Here is a 12,532-nt window from a genome sequence, read left to right on the forward strand (position 1 = left end):
CTGCCACTGCAGTAACCCCTAGGGTGCCCGGTTGTCCTGGCATATGAGAGGGACCAGTGCACTACGAATGCTGGCTCTTCCCATGACCAAATGGCTTGGACTTGGTCGTTTCCGAGATGGGCGTCCTCTGTTTCCATTATCGCTGAAAATCGGGGATGACCTAAATGTGGAGATTTGGGCGTCCCCGACCGTATTATCAAAACGAAAGATGGCCGCCCATCTTGTTTCGATAATACGGGTTTCCCTGCACCTTCAAGGGAAGTCGTGTGAGGTTTCCCTACCCCATTCAATTATGCCCCTCTATTTCTTTAATACTGGACTAACCAGGGCTCCAGACAGCACCATGGTTCTTCTTCTAACCTCCCAACTCCAAGATCCAGAAAGCTGCTACAATTTGGCTCAGAAGGATGGGCTACTGCAAAGTAAAGGAAATAGGATGCTACCTTCAGCTTGAAACTGGTGGTATCAGTCTTACTCCCCAAGCAGTAAGGTGTACAGGTTGAGAGTATTATAAAGAAGTGTACAAACACAGCAAAAGCCAGGCTAGTTGTGGGAGATTAGTTTCAGCACATTATAGCACAGAGAATCTGGGTTCACATCCCCTATCTGGTGGGGAGGGGGGGAGGGGTTCAGTCCTTCTACAGCATTCAAACTAGCAAGGGCTTACCAGAACCACCCAGACAGGAACATCTAAAGACTATGAGAGGCAAACAAAAAACAAAAGTAACACACAAAAGCCCTTACTGCGGTTTGTGCGGTAATGTGAGTACAACCCACAATCTTGGCTCCAGCTAATGGCTTCTCTCCTTGAGCGCGCTTCCTCAAAGCCATAAGTGCTGGCATTTCTGCAAAGCATAGAAAAAACTATTATGCATTTAAATTTAATGTCTTTTGTTCAAACATATTCCACACATATTATTTTAATGCCTTTACATACATACAGTCACATCTAGAGTTTAAAACACATACACAACTAATTTATCTGACCCATTTACCAGATTCACAAAAGGAAAAAGATCATTAAATTACATGAAGTGTTATATACTGCTCTAGCCTTACTAAAGTTCAGCGTAGTTTACAGCAAAAGAAGCCAGGCCATTCCTGGAAATTAACACAGTTAAATTATCACACAAAGCACACTAATTAGTTAAGAAACAAATTTGAAACAAAATGTTTTTAACAATTTATGAAATAATTTGTAATTGGAAGACTGTCTAATAAAACTTGACAGTGAGTTCCACCATTTAGCTGATGGTATGAAAGACGTTTCACTACATTGGTCTTATATACTATATTTTTAAGCAAGGGATAACTGAAAGATTAACAAATGCCATATCACTACAGTGATGTACACTGGAGAATATGGAGATAAAAGTGGCTTGCCCAGAGTCACACATTATTTGAACTTTCAAAACTAATGCTCGTTTACCGGATCATGAATGCCTCAGCATACAGTATCCTTCATTAAAGAATAGACAAGAATACAGGAAAAATGACAAAACACACTCAAGCAAGATGAAAATACCATGCATGTAGGTAATACATAGTAACTTCATATGAATTTCCACTGCACAGTTCAGCAGGGGGTTGTTTCTTGGGAACATCCTGGATTTTGGAGAGCATCTGATGAGTCAGGAGTATAGTCAGTTATTCGGTAGTGGACTTAGTAAGAACTGTATTTAGCTCTTTATTTGGTTAGTCAGTCACCATAGGTACTGCTACTCCAGATTATGCTTTTGGTAAGAGAGGTGGTTTATTGCTTTAAGATTATCTTTGCTTGTTTTTTTTTTTCTTTTTGTTAATTTGTATATATGAATTGGGTATTTTGATTTGTATTTTATGATCGACTTGCTGTGTTGATTGTTTGTTTTTTTTGAATTTGTAAAAGGTCTTTATTACGAATGAAAAATTCCCTGTACATAAGGAACTACTACTCAGAGAGCATCATACAGATATTCAAAGATCAATTTGCCATCTTAGCTCCCATTCATATTCTTTGCAATAGAACAGTAACAACAGAAATGTCAACTACTACAACAGCACATAATATGACCTCATGTTTTAAGGTGTTGTAAAATTAATTAAAACAAAAAAAACCTAACTCTGTCCGAGCACTACCCAATAACCCCCCTCCCCCACCCTTAGCCCAACTCCCCTCCCTCCCCCTTAATATTGAAAATGTTTCAAGAAGGGCTCCCAGATTGCCTTCCACTTGTCCTCAGTATGACCTTGCACTGCCCGAAGTCTCTCATTTCACATATAAACCATAGCTTATTTAACCAGCTCGGCAAAGGTGGAGTGGCAGGTGATTTCCAACACGCAGTAAGCACTACTCTCGCCGCCACCATTGCTTGCCGGGCTAACAATGCCTGAGATTTAGTAAGACCTGGAGGTTTTTTTAGCAAAAAGAAAAAATTCAGGAGACCACTTAACAGGCCTTTGAAACCACTTTTGCAGTCTATGTTTTATGGCTTTCCAATATGCCCAAATTTTATAACATGTTCACCAGATATGGCCCATCGTACCCCTCTGTCCACAACCACGCCAACACAGTGGAGATGTTCCAGGAAACATATGGTTCAACCGAACTGGAGTCAAGTACCACCGATAAAGCACTTTAACTATGTTCTCCTGGTATGGAACAGAGATTGAAATCTTAGACCAATTGTTCTCAAAAAAGGACCAGTCACCCTCATCAATAGTCACCCCCAATTCCTGTTGCCAGCGCTCTCTATGTGCATGCTTTGTTGATTGTTTATTATGGTTGCTTTCAGTTTGTCTTCATTTTACCTTTTCCTAGGTACATTCATGGGAGGGCAAGTAATAAAATACTTTTATTTAAAAAAACAACAACATTATTTGCACAGTTAAACTGTGCATGTCAAACTAAAACTTTACTACAGGCACCTTCCAATTTTCGTTTATTTTTTAACCAACTCCCACTAGGAAGCTTTCCCAGGTATATTTAGAATTTACTAGGCCAATCATCACTAGTGGGGCCACTTTGGAAAACAGTTAACTTGAGTAAGTATTAGAGCCAGGATCATCACTGATAATGCTGCTAGCCTGGTAGCTTAGGTGCACTCTAAGTCATCTAACTAAAAATGTCTGCTCTTCACCCTGTATCATAAACATAGCATAACATAAACATAAAGGAATCCTGTGCAGAAGGAATGGATCCTCAGAAGCTTAGCCGAGATTGGGAGGCGGGGCTGGTGTTTGGGTGGTGGGGCTAGTTCTGGGCAAGACTTCTACGGTCTGTGGCCTGAAAATGGCAGATACAAATCAAGGTAAGGTATACACAAGAAGTAGCACATATGAGTTTATCTTGTTGGGCAGACTAGATGGACCGTGCAGGTCTTTTTCTGCCGTCATCTACTATGTTACTATGTAATACAGTAAAGTTGCATACCTGTAACAGATGTCTTCCATTGACAGCAGCATTACTTGGGAACACTAGTGAATGGTGTTATTGACAGTGCCAAGAGGAAACAGCTCTCCTGGAGCTCAGAACTAGTGAAAAGTTCCAAACCTGCACAGACCTCTCAGTTCCAGAGCTCAAAAGCAAGCAGGAGATGGGAGGGACTGTGTGCCTGACTAATCTGGTCAACTACAGCAGCGGTTCCCAAATCTGTCCTGGGGGAACCTGAGCCGTTCAGGTTTTCAAGATATCCACAATGAATATTCATGAGTTAGATTTGCATGTAACAGAGGCAGTGAAAGCAATTCTAAATCATGAATACTCACTGCGGCTTTCTTGAAAACCTGACTGGCTGTGGTTGCCCCAGGACAGTTCGGGAACCATTGGACTACAGAGAACACCCATAACAGGTAAAGAACTTTGTGCTCCTCCTGCTTAGAATTGTGTGAATGCACTGAAGACATTTACACTTTAGACCAAGAAGTCTCAGCCAAGACAGAAACAGACTATAAAATAATGAGTGGAGTGGAACAAGTAGACGTGCATCTCTTGGTTACTCTCTCCAAAAATACTAGGCCTAGGGGACACGCAATGAAGATACAAAGTAGTAAATTTAAAACAAATAGGACAGAGAAAATATTTGTTTACTCAACGTGTAATTAAACTCTGGAATTCGTTGCCAGAGAATGTAGTAAAAGCAGTTAGCATAGCGGGGTTTAAAAGGTTTGGATGGCTTCCTAAAGGAAAAGTCCATAGACCATTATTAAAATGGACTTGTGGAAAATCCACTGCTAATTTCTAAGATACTTGTGACCTGGATTGGTCACTGTTGGAAACAGGATAGTGGGCTTGATGGACCTTCAGTCTGCCCCAGTGTGGCAATACTTATGTATTATGAGGTCACTGGTAAAACTCAGTTTTTTTCTCTACCTCCACCTGCTGGTAGGAGAGAATAAAACCTATCTGTGCAGAACAATGTAGCAAGATGCTAAGGAATGGCCTTTTGAAACCTCTGCATGAGGGATAGAAGGCAACATCAACATTTGCTGGACTGCACAGAGTAAGTCAATCTCTGTGCAGATATCAGTTTCAATTTCAAGGGTCTCTATTTCATACTGGTCTCTTAGCTGACTGTAGCAGTTTTTCCAGGCTTCCCTTGTCATGTCTGCAGTCCTCTAGTTAACAGTTAGAGCCCTGGTATGGGCTCAGGTGCATTCATCCTATCAGCAGCATATTGGTAGAGAGCAACTTTTGAAGCGTCCTAATGCTTTGGAACTGTGCTTCCTTTATGGCACTTTCTGCCTTGGCTTAAGGCAAACAGCTAAGTGAAACACACACCCCTTAATGCCGGCTTTAACTGAACACTGGTCCTGCCCATATTCATTATCCAGATATCTGATATTTCCAGCTTGCTATAAAGGTTACAGCTCCTAATGAATTTGTTTATTCTTTAATTACTGTGTCACACAAGCAGCGCATATATACCTTGTTCAGCAATTTCAATCTCACGGCGCCCAAACTCAGCCTGTTTGATGTTCTTAACACAGAAATCACTATTTCCTTTGGAGTTTTTTTGCTGCTTATCCCGAGGAGAGGTCTCATCATCGGAGCTGTCTGTGTAAGAAGCAGCTGGACAGCACAGGATAAAAAGCAGAGACAAAAAGTTAATAATCTAACTGCCAGAAAATAAACAAGATAATCAAGTGACTGCATGTGACAGAATGCAAAGGCTCTCATATTAGCTGGCAGAGATTCATTATGTGTCTGAAGCATTCACTTAGTAACCATTAGACGTGATATTGCATAAATGTGCCCTCACACAGGGAACATACGTATACAAAATCTGCATCACCTTCTTTTCTTTTAAGTTTTCTTTTATTCATGACACTGCAAAGTAAACACATCCAAAATATGGGTATACAGAGATTTGTATATCAAAGCACATACAATAAAGTCAGAATAATACAGTGTCACCAAAATTGTTTCAATGTGACCCTCCCTACCCTGAGCATCACCTCCTTGTACCTTTGGGTTCAATAAACTGAAACAGTTAAGCATTTAAATATTAAGGGATGGTGGTCATGCGATGTGCTGTGCCTGGGGCTCCTGCTACCAACCTCAAATCTAACTTCATCCTTGATGGGGAAGGAAAAATTAGTTCTTACCTGATAATTTTCTTTCCATTAGTCACAACAGATCAATCCAGAGACTTGTGGGTTATGTCAGTCTACCATCAGGTGGAGACAGAGAGAATGCCAGAGCTTGCTATACCCTGTACAGCAGTCTCACTTCCAGTATAATCAATACCCAAGCAGAGAATAAAGAAAACAATAACCGATAAACTTTCTAACTCTAAAAACAGAGCAAGAGAAACCTCAAAGAGGCTAACCCAATTGATCTTGGGTCTAATGCACGGGCATGGAACCCCAGACGCATGAAAGCAGCCGCTACTGCCGCCACCATGGAATGCCTAGAGGGAAACAGACCCATGGAAGATTCACATGCACAATCACCAGGGAGTGATGGGGTTCAACGACGGGCAGGCAGATGACAGGATGCTGTGGAGAAGGAGAGATGCTAATGTGGGGGGGGGGGGGGGGTGCCACCACTGGGTGGGTCTGAGCCAAAAATGGGTGGGGCTGTGCCCATCCAGGCCCACCCGTAGCCACACCACTGATTTGTCAATTTTGTCAGTACAGATAATAGCATTACTATAATTTAACCTGCAAATCTCAATGCACTGGAACCAATAAAAAAAAAGTCATCAATGTAAGATAACTGTTCACCCAAATTCAATGCAATTTGACCGAGTTTATGCAAAAGCGAAGAGATGGGGCATCCTTCCGGGTACAGTAAAGCGGTACCCAAAAGGATGAAAAACCTTTATCCTTAAGCACTAAATATTGCCTGTTTTTCAGAAACGAGGTGAACCAGTCTAACACAGTACAAGAAAAATCTACTTCAGACCATTAACCAAGTAAGATGTCATGACTATGTCAAAAGCTGCAGAAATGTCAAACTGCAAAAGAACCATCTCAACACCTCTACACAATACTTTTCTCACTTCAGATATCAAAACTAATAAAGTTTTGGATACTGTGGAAACTGCGAAAACCATGCTGAGAGTTGTGCAACAAATTCCAGCAGTTTAAATAATCTTGATAACTGGAATCTTACCATAAATTCCTGTAGCTTTGCAAGAAATTATGTGTTTGCAACAGGCCTAAAACTTGAAACTGGCAATAAATCTGCATCAACCTTCTTGGGAATGGGAGTAAAGACAATTTTACCCATGGATTTTTTTATTTTATTTTTGTTACATTTGTACCCTGCGCTTTCCCACTCATGGCAGGCTCAATGCAGCTTACATGGGGCAATGGAGGGTTAAGTGACTTGCCCAGAGTCACAAGGAGCTGCCTTTGCCTGAAGTGGGAATCAAACTCAGTTCCTCAGTTCCCCAGGACCAAAGTCCACCACTCTAACCACTAGGCCACTCCTCCACTGTTGCTACTATTTGAGATTCTACATGGAATGTTGCTACTATTGGAGATTCTACATGGAATGTTGATATTCCACTAGCAGCATTCCATGTAGAAGTCGGCCCTTGCAGATCACCAATGTGGCCGCGCAGGCTTCTGCGAGTCTGACGTCCTGCACGTATGTGCAGGACGTCAGACTCACAGAAACAGAAGCCTGCGCAGCCTTCTACATGGAATGTTGCTAGTGGAATAGCAACATTCCATGTAGAATCTCCAATAGTAGCAACATTCCATGTAGAATCTCCAATAGTATCTATTTTATTTTTGTTACGTTTGTACCCCACACTTTCCCACTCATGGCAGGCTCAATGTGGCTTACATGGGGCAATGGAGGGTTAAGTGACTTGCCCAGAGTCACAAGGAGCTGCCTGTGCCTGAAGTGGGAATCGAACTCAGTTCCTCAGTTCCCCAGGACCAAAGTCCACCACCCTAACCACTAGGCCACTCCTCCACTGTTGCTACTATTGAAGATTCTACATGGAATGTTGCTATTCCACTAGCAACATTCCATGTAGAAGTTGGCCCTTGCAGATCACCAATGTGGCCGCGCAGGCTTCTACATGGAATGTTGCTAGTCCACGTAGGTTTCTACATGGAATGTTGCTAGTGGAATAGCAACATTCCATGTAGAATCTCCAATAGTATCTATTTTATTTTTGTTACATTTGTACCCCGCACTTTCCCACTCATGGCAGGCTCAATGCGGCTTACATGGGGCAATGGAGGGTTAAGTGACTTGCCCAGAGTCACAAGGAGCTGCCTGTGCCTGAAGTGGGAATTGAACTCAGTTTGGGAGAACCATCCTAACTTTGGCTAACTTTTTTATCAATACAATACTAATCTGGCAATTCTAAAGGTAGATCTTTCAACAAAAAGGGAGGTACATTATCTTAAGAGCAGCCAGGATTCGACAACCTATTTTTTTTAGAGTCTCCAAGTCTCAGAAGAAATAGGTGTAAAGGCGGACCATTCCCTGTAAACTGGAATATCTAACACTGCATCAGAGTTGCATAGATTGTAATCGTCAGGTTCAGCTGTAAATTCAAACGACTCATGTATAGTGGCAACCTTAGTATCTTGCTTCTCCTCAAAGAATTATTTTGTCCCCAGACAGATATAGCTCAACTCCTTTTATAGAATTCTTTCCAATTTCCATTGGGTCGCAAAGAATAAATATTTTCTGAGTGAATGCAATTTGGCTTTACGGATCAATAAAATCACACTTTCAGAATGATCTGGAAGCTAAAGAGATTAAGAGGCATATTTTCAGAGCACTTAACCCTTAAGTCTATTAACGTACATAAGTATTGCCATACTGGGACAGACCGAAGGTCCATCAAGCCCAGCATCCTGTTTCTTACAGTGGCCAATCCAGGTTGCAAGTACCTGGCAAGATCCCAAAACACTACAATACATTTTATGCTGCTTATCTTAGAAATAAGCAATGCATTTTCCCCAAGTCCATTTTAATAATGGCTTATGAAGTTTTCTTGTAGAAAGCTAGCCAAACCTTTTTTAAACCCCGCTAAGCTAACTGATTTTACTACATTCTCTGGCAACAAATTCCAGAGTTTAATTACACGTTAAATGAGGAAATATTTTCTCTGATTCATTTTATATTTCCTACATGTCAACCTGTTCTACTCCATTCATGACTTTATAGATCTCTATCATATCTCCCCTCAACCGTCTTTTCTCCAAGCTGCCCTAGCTGAGCCTTTCCTCATCGGGAAGTCGTCCCACCCCCTTTATCATTTTCTTTGCCTTCTCTGTACCTTTTCTAATTACACTATATCTTTTTTGAGATGCAGTAACCAGAATTGAACACAATATTCGAGATGCAGTTGTATAAATGGAGCGATACAAAGGTATTGTAACAACCTCATTTTTTGTTTTCCATTCCTTTCCTAATACCACTTAACATTCTATTTGCTTTCTTAGCCACCGCTGTACACTAAGCAAAGGTCATCAATGATGATGCCTAGATCCCTTTCCTGGTCAGTTACACCTAATGCTGATTTTGCATTACGTAGCTATAATTCATGTTCCTCTTTCCCACATCCATCACTTTGCACTTGCTCACATTAAACATCATCTGCCATTTGGATGCCCAGTCTCCAGTCTCGTAAGGTCCTCTTGTAATTTTTCATACTAGTTACTCCCATCTCTAGATCATTGATAAATATGTTAAAAAGCAGTGGTCCCAGCACAGACCCTTCTCCATTGAGAATACTGACCACTTAACCCTACTCTCTGTTTTCTTTTAACCGGTTTTTAATCCACAACAGAACACTACCTCCTATCCCATGACTCTCCAATTTCCTCTGGAGTCTTTCATGAAGTACTTTGTAAAATGCCTTTTGAAAATCCAGATACACAATATCAACTGGCTCGCCTTTATCCTACGTTTGTACACCCCTTCAAAGAAATGTAATAAATTAGCGAGGCAAGATTTCCCTTCACTAAATCCATGTTGGCTTTGTCTCATTAATCCATGCTTTTGAATATGCTCTGTAATTTTTTTCTTTATAAGAGTCTCTACCATTTTGCCTGGCATCAACGTCAGGCTCAACGTTCTATAATTTCCCAGATCACCTATTTTAAAAATCGGCATTACATTGGCCACTCTTCAATCTTTCAGTACCATGCTTAATTTTAAAGATAAATGACATATTACTAACAATAGTTCCGCAAGTTCATTTTTCAATTCTATCAGTACTCTGGGATAAATACCATCCGGTCCAGGCGATTTGCTACTCTTCAATTTGTCAAATTGCACCATTACATCCTCCAGGTTTACAGAGATTTCATTCAGTTTCTCCAACTTGTCAGCTACGAGACTGGACATCCAAATGGCAGATGACGTTTAAAGTGAGCAACTGCAAAGTGATGCATGTAGGAAAGAGGAACTCGAATTATAGCTACCATTTCTGGCACCAGTATCTATCCCAAATCTTCCTTGGTGAAGACCGAAGCAAAGAATTAATTTAATCTCTCCGCTATGGTTTTGTCTTCCCTGAATGCCCCTTTTACCCTTCGGTCATCTAGCGGTCCCAACCGATTCTTTTGCTGGCTTCTTGCTTTTAATATACCTAAAATAATTTTTTACTATGTGTTTTGTCTCCAACGCAATCTTTTTTTTTTTCAAAGTCCCTCTTTGCCTTCCTTATCAGCGCTTTGCATTCGACTTGCCATTCCTTATGCTGTTTCTTATTATTTTCAGTTGGATCCTTCTTCCATTTTCTGAAGGATTTTCTTTTAGCTCCAGTGGCGTTCCTAGGGGGGTGCGGTCCGCCCCGGGTGCACGCCGCTGGGGGAGTGACACGCGCCTGTCGGCTCCGCTCGTTCCATGCTCCCTCTGCGAGCATGGAACGAGTGAAGCCGACAGGCGCGCGACAACCCCACTCCCCAGCAGGTAAAAATGCACTGGGGGGGGGGGGGTGTCCTTTCGCCGGGGGAAGGTGTCGTTTCGCCCAGCGATCCGCCCGGGTGTCAGCCACCCTAGGAACGCCACTGTTTAGCTCTAATAGCTTCCTTCAACTCACTTTTTAACCGTGCTGGCTGTCATTTGGTCTTCCTTCCTCCTTTTTTAATACACGGAATACATTTGGCCTGGGCTTCTAGGATGGTATTTTTGAACAGCATTCACGCCTGATGTAAATTTTTGACCTTTGCAGCTGCTCCTCTAAGATTTTATTTCACCGTTCTTCTCATTTTATCATAGTCTCCTATATGAAAGTTAAATGCTAACTTATTGATTTCCTGTGTGCACTTACTGCAAAATCGGTATCAAACCTGATCATATTATGATCACTGTTACCAAGCGGCCCCAGCACCATTACCTCGTGCACCAGATCAGGCACTCCATTAAGGCCTAGGTCTAGATTTTTTCCTCCTCTTGTTGGCTCCTGTACCAGCTGCTCCATAAAGCAGTCCTTGATTTTGTCAAGGAATTTTACCTCCCTAGCATGTCCTGATGTTATATTTACCCAGTCAATATCAAGGTAATTGAAATCACCCATTATTATTTTGTTCCCCCGTTTGTTAGCCTCCCTAATTTCTGATAACATTTCTACATCTGTCTGTTCATTCTGGATGGTAGTACACTCCTATCACTACCCTTTTCTACTTTACACATAGAATTTCAATCCATAGGGATTCCAAGATGTGTTTTGTTTCCTGCAAAATTTTTAATCTATTTGATTCAACGCCCTACTTAACATACAATGCTAACCCCTCCACCAATTTGAGGTGGTGAGGTCCGCCACCTTTGCACCAGGCAGGCAAGTGACCAGGCGATCCTCATGTCCACCAGCCACATGCCTAATAATTGAATCACCAACTACACAGCCATCCTAACACTTCCCTCCTGGGCAGTAGCTCCTGGAGACACATCCTTGGTGCGAGAGGATATTGCATCCCCTGGTGTGCTAGTCCTGGCTACCACTGGCCTACCGTATAGTATTCTTACAAAAGATCTACTGCACTGGATAGCCATCAATCTTATCTCGCTACATAATTCCTTATACATCATTTTATACTCTTAGATCCAACCAACTTAATTTGTTAGCATACATTTGGATACTATTTGGCAGGTAATATTTTGTTGTTACAGCTCCCACCCTTTGGAATGACTTGCCACATTATTTACAACTGGAGAGGACATTCTAAAATTTAAAGTAGGATTGAAAATATATTTACAAAAGCTTTCTATTCTGAATAGCTGGATTATCTATTGGCTGGGGGTGAATTAGAGCCTGTGATACAGGAAGACTGCTATCTACTTTGATTTTTTTTCTTTTATGGAAATTGTAACTTCATTTTCCTTGTATTCCATTTTATTATATGATTATGGAAAACCACTTAATTATAATAGGCAGTATATCAAACATTAACCAACTTGAGACTTGAAAACTCCCTCAGGGGGCTATAATATTGAAGGGACTCTCCTCCTGCAACTCCTCCTGCCTCCTCAACATCAGATGGGATCCTCACTGGCTGGTCACAATAGAAGCCCTCTTCAGCTACATCATACATTTCTCTCTAATCTAGCCCAACACTAAAATGAATGGCAGTTCTGCTTTAGGGAACTGAAAAGTTCAGACTAAATCTCTCTCTAGAGAATAGGGCTTATTTTTTCACAAATGTGGTGTTTTGTCAAATCAGGAAACAACTAGAAGAGACTTAGGGATCTAATCTGAGTATAGGTGAGAAGCAAGATACTTTGCATTTATGTAAAGATTATATAGGGGACAGTAATTCTAAAATGATTTCTTTTACAATTCACAGAGCTTATTTTACACTCACCAGGATTTATAAAGCTAATAAAGACTAGCTTAACAAATACAAAAGACACCTGCATACATACGTTCTAGTGTTATCCACTAGTCCAAAAGTTTTGGCATACTTCAATTTTATAGTCTCCATTTCTGGATGTCAGATACCTTTAAGCATCTGATTTAGCTTTATGGGTCAGTACTCTTCATGGCAAGACCTGGAGTCCAGTGACTGTCTCCATATACCCTCAGTGTAACCTTGACTTTTCCACCAATAGATGGTCTCGCTCCACTTT

At 41.2% G+C, this 12,532-nt stretch overlaps 1 protein-coding gene across 2 annotated transcripts in view; it reads right to left on the reverse strand.

Annotated features, from left to right (window-relative positions):
• AHCYL2 (adenosylhomocysteinase like 2) overlaps window positions 1–12,532 on the reverse strand; it is a 184,587-nt gene that overhangs the window by 49,052 nt on the left and 123,003 nt on the right. For both annotated transcript variants that reach the window (XM_030216847.1, XM_030216848.1), the window contains exons 3-4: window positions 4,907–5,050; window positions 745–845 (exon numbers count right to left, since the gene is read on the reverse strand). In XM_030216847.1, coding sequence (XP_030072707.1) covers window positions 745–845; window positions 4,907–5,050 — 245 coding nt within the window. The remainder of the gene's footprint in view (window positions 1–744; window positions 846–4,906; window positions 5,051–12,532) is intronic.

Source organism: Microcaecilia unicolor, chromosome 10 (genome assembly GCF_901765095.1).
Source record: "Microcaecilia unicolor chromosome 10, aMicUni1.1, whole genome shotgun sequence".
Lineage (NCBI taxonomy): Eukaryota > Metazoa > Chordata > Amphibia > Gymnophiona > Siphonopidae > Microcaecilia > Microcaecilia unicolor.